This window comes from Syngnathus floridae, chromosome 8 (assembly GCF_059516105.1).
Source record: "Syngnathus floridae isolate MCC-2025c chromosome 8, RoL_Sflo_1.0, whole genome shotgun sequence".
Lineage (NCBI taxonomy): Eukaryota > Metazoa > Chordata > Actinopteri > Syngnathiformes > Syngnathidae > Syngnathus > Syngnathus floridae.
This window is the reverse complement of record NC_142420.1, coordinates 7736691-7751920: the sequence shown is the minus strand read 5'-3', so window position 1 is coordinate 7751920 and position 15230 is coordinate 7736691. Positions and strand designations below refer to the sequence as shown.

Here is a 15230-nt window from a genome sequence, read left to right as displayed (position 1 = left end):
ACAGCTGCATAACAGGAACTAAGTTTATTATTTCCTAAAACACCATCTTCCTTGTAAGCAATAGTCTGAATAGAAAACACAGAACACGTTTTTTACCGAAATGTTTATTATTAGTGTTTTACCACAATGATTACAATAACATACAAAAATGATCTCCCAAGAAACAAACCAATTTTTGGAAAAAACAAATGAACAACAGAAAGCTTTAACAGTACGTTTCTGATCCACAATTTGATCAGATTTTTTTGTGTGCAGTTTTTGTGAAGTCTTCAATTGATTGTTAAAGGCCAACATGTACAGCGCATGCATGCTTTGGTAACCTGCTTGATGGGACAATTGGTAGGCGTGGCAAGTTTCAGTCATTCAAAAAAAAAGTATACAACACACCAAACAGGACCCTTCACTCTCTGCGGTTTATTTGCACATTAGAACATGTCGTAATAAATTACTCTAAATTAATTATTTACTCCTTATCAGAACACATCAAAACTTTAAAGGCTTTGGCTGAGTAATGAAACATTTCTTATCAAGATTATGTATTTGACACAATGAATTGCAGTTTATTTCGATCAGGGGTGGGGAACACGATTCGCCCCAACCCGACTTCAATTATTTTGAAGCTTTATTTGATTTGAGAAGTTTACGTCAGATCAAATGCTCTCTCGCAGGTCGCATATAGCCCATGAGCTGTTGGTTCCCCACCCCTGATTTGGACTAGGTAAAACCCCAAATGGAACGTACTTCAGTCTTGAGCGTCACATGTACTTTCTCAGTGGATGAAATGATTCCACATCATGCTGAGAGAAGTTGTTGACAAACCTGGATTTGGAGCGCGGAAGATTGGACCAAATGATTCACAATGAGAGTTTATCTCCAACAGACTAGCCAGACATCAACTGACCAGCGTGGTACCAAAGTTTGAGGTATTGATTTTTGGCTGGGGTGCTGATTGGCTGGAAAGTGGCTCACATTTTGTTGAAACACTCCTTGGCATTGGACCACACCTGGATTCCCTGCGGCACGTCAAAATTACGACAAAAACTTAATAAATATACCCCTCAAGCAAAAACAAAAAGCTAGTAACTCTAACTCAGTTCAGAGTTGAGCTCATTCACTTTCACAGGATAACCATTAGCTAAATGGAACAATAAGATTTTTATAAAGGTAGAATTCTAAATTTGATTTCATTTCTTCAAATAGTGGCCTTCACTCCAATACCTTTTTCACAAACAAACAAACCTACTAAAATGCACCAGCATAGTATATGAGGGACAAAATGATACATCTCTGCCTACAAAAAAGCTCCTGAATTGACTCTCACTAGATTGTGCTGGCGTACCTGTTGTTGTGTCCCACCAAACCTACCTTCTTACACATGCTAATTTGCATGATAGCATAGCTGATGAGTGCCTCGCGTAGATCTCTGTCCTTCTGCTCCTTAAAACGCTCAATGTCTTCCCAGGCTGTTTGGACAAACTCTCTGTAAAGAACGACAGATGCCAGCTCTCAATAATAGAAGGCCCCGGTTCACTTTTTTTTCCCACGGACAACCACTAAAGATAACGCCGAGCAAACAATGTGGAGGATATGAGCTCACTGGCACTCTGCGTTTTTCTCCTTGAGCATCTGCTCTCCCTCCTGGATGCTCTGCTCCAAGGCCGCCAGTCTGCTCTCCCTCTGCTCCTGGCTCTCCTGGCCAAACAGTTTACTGGTCATCCCCTTCAGGGAGAAGACACGCACCATCTACACGTAAAAACACACACAGTATGCAAGTCAAGCAAAGAAATGGGTTAGCTCCAGATGCTGAAACGGTCTCATCCGTGAATTTACCCACCCCGGTGGCAAGCTCTTCTCTCTGCTGCTTCTTGGAGGCCAGATCCTGAGCTGCCACTTCTAACTCATATTGGATCAGCTCATGTTTCCGACACACCGACCTGAGCATACATAGAATACAGAACAGCGACATAATGAAGGAAGCGGCAACAATTCCTCAAATTCAAATCGTCATCACAATGCAGTCAAGTTGATAGGATGAGAACATCTCAATATTGAGGGAAAATATCACAATTAGATAATTTTTTAAAAAATATCGAAAACTTACCGCACAGCCTCAGTGTAGAAGAGATATTCCTTCAGCTGGTCAGCATAGTGCTCTTCTTCCTCTAAAATGTCATCTATTGAGGCAGCATACCTGGCCATACACATAGAAAATGTAACAACCGAAAATATACCCAGTTTAAACACAAGATCACCAGCCAAGTGCTTTAGAAAAATGAATGGCTGAACGTCAGCTGGTACGCACGTGTCCATGTGGTGACCGGCACTCTGTAGTCCATCTCCCATCTCTTTCTCTATGGCGCTCCATTCACTTTTGGGACAACAGCGATAACGGTACACAATCACAACCTGCCTGCTGTTAATTGTCAAGTCAAATGACAGAAACACGGCATCTTGTGGAGCACATAATTCACTGCTGTTAACCAGCATATTTAGAACGTTAGTGTGGCGCCCCTTGGTGGCGCTAACAAATAATGCATGGCACTCACCTGAAGACTCGTCCATAATTTCCATGGACTTTGTAGACGCCATACAGTCTGTCTGCTACTCTCTGCAAGAAACACAGATAACTACCATGAAATACAAAATACCCTGAAGACAGGTAAGCACAATTTCTAGCTCCATCAACAGTTTAGAATAGTGTTACCAAAATGTGTGTTTTGTGTACCTACACGTGCAAATACTCACCGCTCTCACCCTGAGAAGTTGAGAGATGGCCGTGTTCAATTCATCGCTATACTGTTTGAGTGCTGTAAAGCGCCTGAGAAATGCAAGAGAAAATCCAACTCAGCACCTATTGTTTTTAATGCCGCAATACGGACGTAAACAAAAATAAAACACTGAAGAAAATGACACCGACTTGTCAGGGCTCTTGACTCTGAACATGGCACTCAGCGACTTCAGTCTGGAGTCCGCCTACCAAAAGAGATCATTTTCAATTTGCTTTTGGACATTATTCCCAGAACAGCTCAAGTAGAATTTTGTCACACGGGTGCATCTAAATGAATATCTAGGAAATAGAATATGTAGGAAAAGTTAAAGCTTTGTTAACTTAAACTCATTTCATACAGATTTATGTGTTTCATGAATTTGTACTGGTCTCCTAATGATTCTCAATACCTTGTCTTGGAAACCCGTCTCCAAAACAGCATCCCTCCACCCTTTCTCCTGAATACAAATGGTGAGAGTTTTTCAGTTGACATTTGTGGTCCAGCAAAGATCCAGGTTGCCCAAACTGGAAGCATTTTCAGCTATGTATTTCCTTTCAAAACATGAAATATGCGGTGTATGAAAATAAAAGTCAGAATGTCCGTGTGGTACAAACCTCAGTAAGGAAAAGGAAAACTATCTTGTCTTTACAGAGGACAGGATGTGACATCACGCGCAGAAGGAAGTTTTCCAGGCCGACTCTCCTCCGCTCGACAAAGTCAGGGTCGAGGTTGTCAGCTGACAGCTTGTGCCACACAAACTCCGCCTAAAGTTGAAAGAACTGTGCATTAATAGACAAAAAAGAACAAGTGCGCATTTCTGTTACTATTCACCCTTTTCTCTGGCAGTGGAGGGATGATGATGTACGGGTAGGCGACCAACAGGTACGTCCGGAGTAGCTCAAACTCACTGTAGCGTCTCCACAGCGTGTCAGGTGTGGTGGGTGGAGAAACGTTGGGAACTGTTTCAGATGGTCTGCACACATTGTGACAATTTTGCTGAATTAGTGCAAAAGGACTCTTCACAACCACGGTATTTTGATTAACATTGTGTTTAAGGAATATGAATTAAGTAGCAAATTGTACTAATTTTTCCCCCATCTCAGGAGGCAGGCAGTTTGCCCTACCTTGTTTCTACGAGGTAGACGGTATAGGTTTCCTGCATGTTGACCGTGTTCTTGCCCGTTCTCTTTTCAGCCTCCGCCACATTGATCTCCAGCTTCTTGAAGAGCAATGTTTCCTTTTCCACCATCTGCACAGCATACAATACACTCAGTGTCAAACGTGCTGAACCATCAAACAATAAGGTATGGTGGACACAGAAGTTCAAGTCCAGCATCCACGGCTTATAATCATTGTGTTGTTGTTTTTTAACGTTGGAGGAAGTTGGGGTACCTGAAGAAACTCCACAAACTCCAAACCGGAACCTCTGACTGTAAGGCAGGCGCGACCATTTGACACCCTGCAGCCAAAGGTGCCAAGTCGAGACAATATTTAGCAAGTCACGAGACTTCCTCTTTCAAGCCCGTATGGCAGCATTACAAAACTCTTGAACAAATAATGAAACCATCGACTACAGAACACTGAATTTACAGAAGAACCAGAAGGAAAACTGCCAACTGCGAGTGTAGAAGCCACTGTAATTAGCAAGCTAGCTTCATGAGTGAAGTTTGTAGTAGAACAACGTGTCGATAGCGACGTATTCTTTTACGTTTAACAGTGCACATAGGTGCAATAGCTTCAAAAGTTTGATAAAACTCCAAAAGCTTTGCCTCAACTCAGAAATGTCAATAATGGCGTTCGAAAGAAACCCCCCCTCCCCATGCTAGCTAGTAGGCTAACAACAACGACAACTTAGAATTCAACGTCACGTTGAAGCAAAAAAATAGCACTACCGTGTTGATGATGTTGTTCTCCGACTCAGTGGGCGTGATGTCGGTGTTGCCGATCACCGCCACCTGATCTTCGGGACTTCCAGAGTCTGCCATCACCTTCCGCCGAGATGTTGCTGATGCGCCGCGACTGCTTGCCTGGCGTCAGCTGAGCTGGCTCAGCAAGAGAGGTGGTGGCTTCTTTGCGCATGCGTACAGCGTGCGCGACGCAGAGGACTCTCGTTTTACGACGCTTTGGCGTTGTAACGGGAATTTGTACGTATTTGCACCGTACAATCTAATTTACGGTAACGCATTCTTTAAGACATGCTAACAGGAAATTCTTAATAATAATAATAATAATAATAATAATAATAATAATAATAATAATAATAATAATAACGAAAGGCAAACGATTACCAGATGTGTGGTGCGCTGACGCACTCTAGCGGGCGCTGTATCTGAGAAGACAAATGCTTGGCTGCCAACAAAAAGGGGGCCAACCTTAAAGGGACAGTGTGCAGAATGTTTTGATTTTTCAATGTTCATTCATATAAAAAATGACGGACATACTTAGTCAATATTTGACTTGCCTTACACTTTAAGTGTGAGATGGATATTTATTGCTTCAAAAGTTTGTTAAACTGCTGAATATAACCATTGATTAACATGCTCCGTATTTTCACAGGTCTAATAAATTTCCCAAGTATCAAACAGGTAGACTTCGCATTAATCAGTAGCGAAAAGTAGTTCTCAATTTCAAAAATGCTGATGCCCCCTGCATAACAGTGAGTTTCAGTCGTGACTAAGGCTGCACTCCCCTTGTCATTTTGACAAGAAATGATGTGGAGGATCCCAGCTGGAGGAAGCGCAGCGTGCCGTTTTCACAGATGGAACGCTGGGGGAGCTCAGAGAAGGAAACAAGGTGTCGGCAGCTTTTTAATTCACACACCTGCGTCATGAAGGTCCTGTGAGACATGTTCAAACAGAATTTAGCTTTTCTCATTCAGCGTCTCCATCGCTGCATGAAGTCTTCCGTGAAAGTTCCTCCTGCCTTCACAACAAGGATATTTTAAAAAACAATGACTGTGGTGTGATTTATTTTCTCATTAGCACCCTGCAACTCTGCACTTAAAACAATATACTGAATACATCATTGCAAATGATGCAACACACCGGTCCTTGTCCGTAATGAAGCCCACCGAGACCCTCGGTCGAAGCCATTCAGTCCTCTGGCCTGTCTCATTAGAGCAAATGAAGCACCTGAAGGCGCAGCACATGTCTTGTTTACAGACACGCGTTCATAAGAACAGCAAAATGAGGTGAATTAAGGACATTGAGCTCATTCATTTCACTGCATGGTGCCCACTCAAAAAGCTGTTATTGAGTTAAGCTTTAATGTCACTTCCATTTCATTCCCATGTGAAGAGAAACAAAAACAACCCAATGGATTGTGTTTAACTTTGGATGTTGTAAAACATCCAAAAGATTCAAGTCAAACAGATTCTCAAGGTCTTTTATCGACCTTGGACATTCACACATGGTGGTTTATCTCTAAAATGAAAGCAAGCAATATTCAAAGGCATGTTAAATACTCATTAAGAACAAAGCTCATTCAAAACACCCAAAGTGATGGCCGTGTCCCTCGTTTGCTCTCGAGTCTTTGAGGAAAGGACAAGAAGTAGTTTAAAAGTCATTGTGGCCGGCAATGCTTCATCTGGGATATAATTGTCAAAGTTGGAATGCTGCACAGTAGTTATTATGCCGTACTTTCACTGCCGCACGTAAAGACGGCGGCTATTCAAAGCAACAGAGCGTGTCTCCCTAAGCCGGCCGCAGTTCAAGTCAACAAAGTACACAGGAAAATGGAAAGAAAGGCATCCATTTTTGCTACGCTTGGATTGTTTGTGTTCCCTTTAAGCCCCTGAGTTGTCTCTTTTTAGCGGAATGACCAAAACTCATTCAGAGCCAGCTTAAACATCCATTGGGAATATGTGTGTTGCTCCCATTGTGTCATCCTCTAAAAACAACAAATTACCTCCTTCCTGCCGCTGCAGCCTCAATGTGCCTCCTACTCTGTTTGACTATAAATAAAACAAAAATAAGATACTTTTAGTCTTCATTAAAAGTTGCTGGAACTTGAAAAATAGAAATGTTGCAGAAATATGCTTAATTTTATAATGACAATTTCTGTCATGCGCAAAGATATTACTATTATCATCATTATTATAAAACCCTGATGTGCTGGGGAAAAACAAAGACCAATGTGAATCAGCAGTACAATTCCATTTTCCTCAATTACTATTTATTAACCAATTGCTGTTTGTTGAGTGATTAAAATAATCAATGGTAATTTTGATAATCGATTAATCGATGAATTTTTGCCAGCTCTACATCTCCGATTTAAAAAAATAGTAAAAATGCAAATTGCACTAAAACAATCTACTTATCTGGAAGTAACACAGGATTGGGCAGAGAAGTGTTGGAAGCAGTTGTGTGCGTTCACTTCATAGTAGTTGTCAATGTTGTCTCGCAGGGGGATTATGGGAGCTGTGTGCCAAGAGCAGATGGAATGAGGAAGCACCTGTGCAATACAAAACAGAGGAAGGCAGCATCAAAGGTGTCGCTTGCTGTTCCCCCCCAAAACCCCGATCGCATTTTAAATGTTAATACCAGACAATTAAATTCTTAAACACATCCCCTTGTACAAGAAGCTGTCAATCCAAGTGTTGAGCACTTTTATTACGCAGAGTGTCGAATGTTAACAGAATCAGAGGAGAAGAAACATGTAAAAAAATAAAATAAAAAAATAGAAAACCAATACGGTGACACAAGGTGGGAACCAAAAATCGTCTACTTCCTGGTGTAAATTAAAATGCATCCAAAATGCGTACACCGCTATTTGAATGTTTAGCATCATCGTCGTTACTATGGATACTCTGAACTAAATTATGCAGGTAAGTGTTGGCATCTTGACTTTAGTTGTGCTGAACGTTCTGAACTCCTGTTTCCACAAGTAATTCATTAGTTGACTTTTAAAGAAAAAAAAAAATCATACGGTAAATGTTATGAACTAATTTCCATGACATTTTATTGAAAAAAATGGCACTGAATGTTGTGGACTCCTGTTGTTTTTTTTGTTTTTTTTCAAGACCAACTAATAGACAAAATTGAAGGTTCCGGACCCCTGTTGCTGAAACTAATTAATGAAGATGACATTTCTCAATGTCAAATGTTTTTTCCACAATCAAAAATAAGTATCAGCGACTGTTCTGAACTCTTGTTTTCACAACCAATGAATAAAAAAAATAACACTGAATGTTATAAGCTTCTTTTTTTCATGACCAATTGATCGTGAAAAAAAAAAAAATGGAAGTTTTGAACTCCAGTTCCTGCAACCAATTGATTGAGACAAAATAACACTGAATCATCAAAGCTCCTTCCGCGACCATCTAAAGATCACTGAATGGTTTTAAATTCTCTTTTCAGAACCAAACTAAAAGAAAACACAGTACTGAATGTTTTGAAATCCCATTTTCATTGATGCAAAGTAACACTGAATGTTCAAAGCTTCTTTTTTCCACAACCAATAAATCTGCAAATATAATCATTGGATGTTCTGAACTCCTGTTCTTGCAACCAATAAATGGAATAAGATAGCCCTGAATGTTCTGAACTACTGTTTTTACAATCAAAACAAATACAGTTGAAGAATTATGAACCAATGTTTCTTTACAGAATGATTAATTTAAAAAAAAAAAAAATAACTGCAGTGGATGTTCAGAACATGCCCAACAGTGATGTAAGCCATCTTGTTCTTCTCAATACAGTAAACTAGTTGTGTGATCAACAACGCTCCCACTGATTGAAACCAGGTAGTGCACTCTATTTTGCCTGGATTGTTTCACAGACAAATAATTCTGAATGATTACTGAATCAATTGTACCTAGTTGGGATTATCAAACACTGACAGTTGGTTCATTAAGACGATAAGAATAAAAAAAAAAAACAATTGTGGAAGACGATGTGGTTTATCGTTACTGTGTTAAAACGAAAATGCTTTTTCTCTCCATTTACAATATTGGAAAAAACTAGCTAAAATGCTTTCAGGTCACCTCTTTGGTTCAGCCCAACAATGAGTAGGAAAAAAAAAACCTCCCAAAAAGCACTGCACAAAATGTACATAAATCCAAACCTTTGTTCATATTTGCAGCAAAGGCATCCGAAAAATCAGTTACTGTTTGTTGTCACAGTAAATGCAACATTAAAGTAAATCTTAAGAACATTAAAAAAAAAAGGAAGGTCCCGCAGTGGAAGTCTTTGCTGATGATGACTAAAAAGGTGGAGAGCAACATAAGGCGAGGGTATGTTTTTTTTTTTTTTTAAAGTTCTCGATATTCTATCACGTCATGAACAATGTCACTTTGATTTTACGAATCCATCGTGTTCAATCGTTTAATCGCCGTGTGTGCGGCGCCCATGTGTGTGAGTGTGCCAAGTCTACGCCTGTGTGTCGCTGCCATAAGCGCCAACCTTGCCCCCCCCGGATGGCTATTGTATATTGCAAGATGAGCAGCAGGGGTCGTCCTTGTCGGGCTGGGCGGCGTAGTCCATCTGCCGCACGATCTCAGCGAACAGTTCATCCACCATGGTTTTGCTTTTGGCCGACGTTTCCATGAAGGGACAGCCCCACTCCTCAGCCAGCGCCTGGCCCTCGCTGGATGACACCTCCCGCTCGCTCTCCAGGTCCACCTTATTGCCCACCAGGATTACGGGGACCTTCTCGTACCTGAAAAAGCCACACAAACGGCGCTATCTGTTAAAAAGTGCAATTTCCGGCACGGCAGCTTTCAATAAGCAGAGTCCATTTCATTTTCATCTACTCATGAATACATTAGCCCAAAGTGGACTTTAATCTGAACTACCCTGTTCAACACCTGTGAGAAAAAAAGGAACTCAGGATGGATCACAAGATTAATCGCAAGTTCCCCCTCCAGCTCATCTTCCCTAATTGTTGCACAAAATAGAGGACGGCCATACTATATCATTTGATTAAGTGATCATTCACGATTCCATCACGTCTGGCCTCCTTGACCATTTTTAAGTTCATTTTAAGATACTTCTATTCAATTTCAAATTGTTTTTTTTTTTTCACACCGATCTTGCTTGAAAATCCCAAAAGTGCCATTAAACTGCTTCCAGCAGTGTTTTTTGGTCCAACTCTTAAAATCCTTCCTTAAAATCAGGGAACATTAATAGCCATCACCGGATTTCACGGCGCTTGCTTAATAGAATCGAGCCACTTATTCAACTTGTGTGGCTCACTGGGGCCTCGTTGCTACATAAAGACATGTGGCATAGAGGAGAGGGCGGCTATATATAGTCATAATAACAGAGGAGGAAACTTGTGCTCCCTGGAGGTGTGAGACTGTGGCTGCCAAAGATATCCAAGCTCCAAGGGGGCTTGGGAGAAGAAAAAAAAATACAAGGGTGTCGACCACCCTGTGTCTGGACCAGTAATAGCAGATACTACATGCGGCTGTCTAGACAGACTTCTCGCAGATGGCAAACAAAGTACATGGAATGGAAATGTAAAATCCCAAACGTTGGTTGTGCTAATGCAGCGTCTCCGACACGGTAAACAACATGTTAGCCTTGAGCTGGTGAGCCTCGAGGCGGCCGCACGGGTTTACTGTGACTGCCCCATTGCCAGACACATCTCATCTATAATGCATGACGCGTCAAATCGCGCCCGTCTTGCTGACGGATGCCGCAAGCCGCCGATGGGATCGGGACTCTCATTTTTTGGGGGGCTCAAACCAACAAGACGAGGCGGGATTTTTGACAATAGCTATTTATGGAAGGGTCTGAGTCAGAGAATTACAAGCGCCTCTCTAGTTTGGCACATAGAAGATATAATTCAGTGGAGATCAGAGCTATGTCTTTCGTAAACAACTCAAGAGAAGATCAAGGATGGTATTTGAAGACTGGGGTTCTCCCGTGTCTTTGAAAAAAGGCCCGTCCCATTTCCTTCCATGCTTGATGCTACTAACAGATGACGTGGATTCTGCCCAACAAAGACATTAGGGTGAACCAATGAGATTTTCCCCTTCATTCTTAATAGCAAAAAAAAAATATTGTTACTGGAATTCACGGCACCATGACCCAAAAAAAAAAAAAAGCCTTAAATGTTATAGGTAGGACAGCAGTTGGCAACGTTCACATTTTTGCCAATGCAGCAGCTCGCCGGCCTCGTGGTTAGCACGTCTGCCTCACATTTCTGAGGTTGGAGCTTTAAATATCTGCCTGGGGCTTCTTGTGTGCAGTTTGTGAGTTGAGTTGAATTAGAAGGGGAGAGGGCGTGGTGGTGGTGGTGGGAGGTGTCGGGATTCCTCCAGGACCTCCGGCTTCCTTCTCCAGCCAGCAAGCTAGTTTCATTGAAGATAACCAATAAAAGTGGCCATGACTGAGAGTGAACGGATGAATAGACAGTGGACGAAGGTTTCTTAATCTTCCGGAACACAATTACTCCAGTAGATGGATCTCTATGTTGGCCCTGTAAGTGACTGGCTATCAACACAGGGTGTATCCCATGTCTCGACCCATCTTCTGCCCCTTAGATAATGAAAGTGTAGATGGATGGAGGGAGTTTCCAACTTTTCATCATATTTAGTAGACCCTGCAGCTTGACGTCTGTGTAAACATCAAGGTTGATCGCTTTATCTCAGCGTGCTTCCTCGTCACTCTCTGACCGTGGCGCTGTTATTTACATGCCCGGCAAAGTCACCAATCACCGCTCGTCCCTGGCATGAGGAATGATACGGTCCACGGCAGGCTCGCAAAGGTCCGCGGTGTAATCATGTCCGCCCGTAGCCTCCGTGACAGCCGGCGCTGATGGACGCTGACAGAGCGAGTCCTCTGACCTGAGCTAATGTAGCAGTGACGGATTGCTTCTGTTTTGGCGGCGGACAAGTCGCAGTGACAACACAATGTGGATTTCTAACAAGCGTCTTTTTTGGTTGCGCAACTGTAAATTCCATCACGTCTGATATCATTTGTTATCTTGACGACAGGGGTGGAGCTCAGGCGAAAGATTCATACAGTCTTTTGAAAATGAGGAGAGAAACAACCGTGTACTTTTTCACACCAAGGGTCAATTTAGAGTCTTCCACGAACCGTGTTCCAGGGAATAACCCACACAAAGACAGGGAGGAGGAAATGCAAACCCCCACACAGGAATGCCGGAGCCAAGATTCGAACCGCAGACCTCAGAAGAGTGAGATGGACGTGCAAACCACAATTTAGTAACATTTTCCATAGAATGTTCCCTCTAAACTGGTCTTTGTTCATCGTTAGGCTTTTTTAAAATGCGCACCAACTATCAGAATGAAGCGTGCGTAGGTGTAGCGTGTGAAAAGCGAAAATACATTTGTGCCGTGACATTAGAGAACAACACCAGACTCTCTCCCGGCGCGTGGGGCGAAATCGCGCGACAGCCGGGCTGCAGCTGGAGTGTGAAGGCTCATGTATGCATTAGCATATAAACACGCAGGCTATAGGAATCAACGCAAGCGGCAGGAAACGGACCGACCTCATTAGCACTGTTGCGCAAGTGCTCAGAAAATGCTTTAAAAGTAGCGTATACAAAACCAACCCGTTTAACTATAAAAAAATCTGATATTGATTATCAATTTATTGCTCATTTAAAAGTGCAAGGGAAGAGGACCTTGGGAAAACAAATCCTTATTAAATTAGGACTGCGATGATGAGGGGAAAAATAAAACAAAATAACTGTTAGATTATTTTTCAAAATTGTTCAGACGTAATCCAAATGCAGAACAATTTGAGGATCCAGGGTAACTCTATGGAATAATTTCATCACATTATGCTTGGCAAATTGGTAAAAGCATTCAGCCTGTTGAACCACAGCTTGTTGCTCAATGGTCAAGCGCATTCGTCACCTCACCGAGGAGACGAGGTCAAATATGTGAAAAATAAAAAAAACACTAACTAAATGCACCTTATCATACGTTGATGTTCCACAGTTGCTACTGTCTGTTTTTTGCTGCCCTTTCAAAAACCAGACTATTCCAGTCAATGTGTCATTGAGTGAGGGTTAATCCCACAATAGCTAACAGCGCCAAGTCAGTTATGTGAAGCAGTAAACTACAAATTGGGCATGGCCGCCAGATTATATTTTGTCGATTGTTCATGGGGAAAATTCAAATTTGAAAAGGTACAGTTACTTGGAGGCTAATAATTAGCCCTCCAGGGCACATTACAATAGATCAATCTACTCTGTGTTTTATTGTTTTTATGTTCCATCTATTGCTAACCTACACTAACGGAGTTAAAAATCACTGTAAATATTTGCATGAAAAACACTTATTTATCGTGTCTTGGTGGCGTCGTAAACCAACGTCCCCCTATAATTAGCCCCACGGGAATGTTAATGCGTATCAATCAATTTTTATAGGGTTGCCAACTGTCGAGAGTAAAACGCTGTAAGCTATTTTATTACTCATCAAGCAGCTCAAACAACTTTGTTGTAAATTCACGAGTTGTTTATCATTGCATTCTGTGCAGAACACATCACTGTTAGGGCGAGACATAATTTATTATACTTGGTGTGGCTCCCGGGGAGAAATCATACTTCTTATTTGGGTCTCGAATAGATATGCTGGAGTCTTAGATATAACAATTATTAGATTTCCCTCATCACTACTCAGGGAACGTTGTAGTTTCAAAGCACTACTTTTGTCTAAATGAAGCTCTTCAATGCACTTCAACATAGTTCCCTGGCATCAAGATGCCACAAGATGGCGAACAGAAACAGCAAGTAGGTGAATAACAGAACAGGTTCCAACACAAATCTGGAAATAGGCTAATTGAAAAATATGGAGTAATTTTGTTCTGACTCAAACTTGTAAGCAGTTTAAAAAAATGTGTGAGTCGTAGTTTATCACTAGGTCAAAAAATTAACAAAACAGCTATGAGAAAAGCCATAATGCAAAGTGGTGAAAAATATAACAGTGTCTTTGCACATTCAAAATCAAATTGGCCACATGCTATTTAATGTGGGATGATGACTTTTAAATATGTTTTGTTAGCATAGTATTATTAAGGTTTAAACTACAAATATGTTCATGTATCAACATTTTGAGGGTGTTGATGTTCGTGATTTCTGCTATTATTAAAGGGTTCACTAAAATAGAGCAGCCATGTGTTGTTTAGTGTCTACAGGCCTACTGTATTGTGTCTATAGGCCCACCCCTGCACCACCACGATGGCCTCTATGTGACATTAATTAATGCATGCATTTTACACTTGGACATCAACATTCCACCCACCTTTTGACTCTTATGATCTGGTCTCTCATGGGCTTAATGTCCTGAAAGCTCTGCTGGTTGACCAGACTGTAGACGAGGATGAAGCCCTGTCCGTTCTTGATGTACAGGTCCCGCATTGAGGCGAACTGCTCGGTACCGGCGGTGTCCAAGATCTCCAGGACCGACGGCGAGGAGTCCACCTCGATCTCCTTGCGGTAGAAGTCCTCGATGGTGGGGTCGTACTTCTCAATGAACGTCCCGGTGACGAACTGGACCGTGAGGGCGGACTTGCCGACCCCGCCGCTGCCCAGGACCACCACTTTGTACTCGCGCATCGTTGGATTCAAGTCGAAAAGCGGCTCAAAATCACAACGTTCACCATTTTGTGTCGGTTGTTGACAATAATAGCACGGTCGGTTCGACTCAAAGCACAAAGACCCGGTGCTCCGGCACGGGCTTCATTGTGGAAATTCCTTCCTCCCCCCCACACCACAAACAACGCAGGGCCGACGGCTACACGACTGCCCGTTACGTGGAAGGTGACGGGACCAAAACGGTTTTGCTTTTCATGTGCTTACGCTCAGTCTTTGACATAAAAAAACAAACTTGCTCCATGGAGAACGCTGAGGGGGGTAAAATGCCTGGACTTGCCCCCCGCCCCCTAAAAAAAAAAAAAAAAGAACAGATGAGCGCACGCGCGCGTTTAAAAGCGAACCCGGAAATAGCCACGAACGCTAAATTGACAACGAATTTAAATCTGGTTAAACCTTTTCCGACGTCTCGGGCATGTTTGCGTCTACCGGTTACTTTCCAGTAGGATGCCAGCCGCCATAGTGTCGGGCGGAGACCCACGACCTCTGCCTAAGCGCCCCCCCACCCTCAAGTCCCCTCCTGTTTTCCGTAGCAAAATCCCACCCACCTCTCGTTCCGCCATTTGATTGGCAATCAAGGCCAACCAATGGCGCCTTGTGAAGCCTGCGGTCCTGAATGAGAAGCACGGAGCGGACCGCCAATAAGATTGTCCCGTTCTCCTTTCCGTTCATGTGCTAAAAAATATATATATTTTTAAATTCCATCATTCGGTTGCCCCAGTGACACCCGAGCTGCGAACGGCCAATCACGAACAGCTGAGAGCCGTGTATCCAAGAGGAGAATGAGCCGGATGTTGTTGCCATGGTAACGCTGCATCGTCGTCAGCCTGTTTAAATTTGAGAATGGTCGTCTGTATTTATTGCTATTCATGTGTGGGTGATGTGTTGACATCA

At 42.4% G+C, this 15230-nt stretch overlaps 2 protein-coding genes across 3 annotated transcripts; both read right to left on the bottom strand.

The window, feature by feature from the left end:
• Window positions 1-399: 399 nt before the first annotated feature.
• snx4 (sorting nexin 4) lies at window positions 400-4846 on the bottom strand. The gene is made up of 14 exons (XM_088383078.1): window positions 4661-4846; window positions 3893-4017; window positions 3600-3741; window positions 3383-3532; window positions 3178-3225; window positions 2918-2973; window positions 2746-2818; window positions 2547-2608; window positions 2303-2368; window positions 2102-2191; window positions 1835-1934; window positions 1598-1743; window positions 1366-1480; window positions 400-1013 (listed from the first exon to the last, which is right to left on the bottom strand). Exons 1-14 carry the CDS (start codon window positions 4751-4753, stop codon window positions 966-968), a joined length of 1314 nt encoding a protein of 437 aa, XP_088239204.1. The 5' UTR covers window positions 4754-4846; the 3' UTR covers window positions 400-965.
• A 2511-nt stretch (window positions 4847-7357) lies between these two features.
• LOC148394317 (ras-related protein Rap-2a) lies at window positions 7358-14838 on the bottom strand. 2 transcript variants are annotated; one of them, XM_088383407.1, is made up of 3 exons: window positions 14733-14838; window positions 13987-14626; window positions 7358-9425 (listed from the first exon to the last, which is right to left on the bottom strand). In XM_088383407.1, exons 2-3 carry the CDS (start codon window positions 14298-14300, stop codon window positions 9188-9190), a joined length of 552 nt encoding a protein of 183 aa, XP_088239533.1. In that variant the 5' UTR covers window positions 14301-14626; window positions 14733-14838; the 3' UTR covers window positions 7358-9187. The 2 variants fall into 2 exon arrangements, with proteins under 2 accessions (XP_088239533.1, XP_088239532.1); XM_088383406.1 differs by having other exon boundaries at window positions 13987-14832.
• Between the last annotated feature and the right edge of the window lie 392 nt (window positions 14839-15230).

Bases quoted from the DNA above. Each gene is read 5' to 3' on its own strand.
- snx4 (XM_088383078.1), bottom strand. From the start codon at position 4,753: ATGGCAGACTCTGGAAGTCCCGAAGATCAGGTGGCGGTGATCGGCAAC. The intron at 3,742-3,892 runs GTAGGGCAAACT...CAATGTGTGCAG, and splicing joins GTCTACCTCGTAGAAACAAG to ACCATCTGAAACAGTTCCCA. The intron at 2,192-2,302 runs GTGCGTACCAGC...GTGTATGGCCAG, and splicing joins GCCGGTCACCACATGGACAC to GTATGCTGCCTCAATAGATG.
- LOC148394317 (XM_088383407.1), bottom strand. From the start codon at position 14,300: ATGCGCGAGTACAAAGTGGTGGTCCTGGGCAGCGGCGGGGTCGGCAAG. The intron at 9,426-13,986 runs GTGGGTGGAATG...TGGCTTTTTCAG, and splicing joins CAGATCATAAGAGTCAAAAG to GTACGAGAAGGTCCCCGTAA.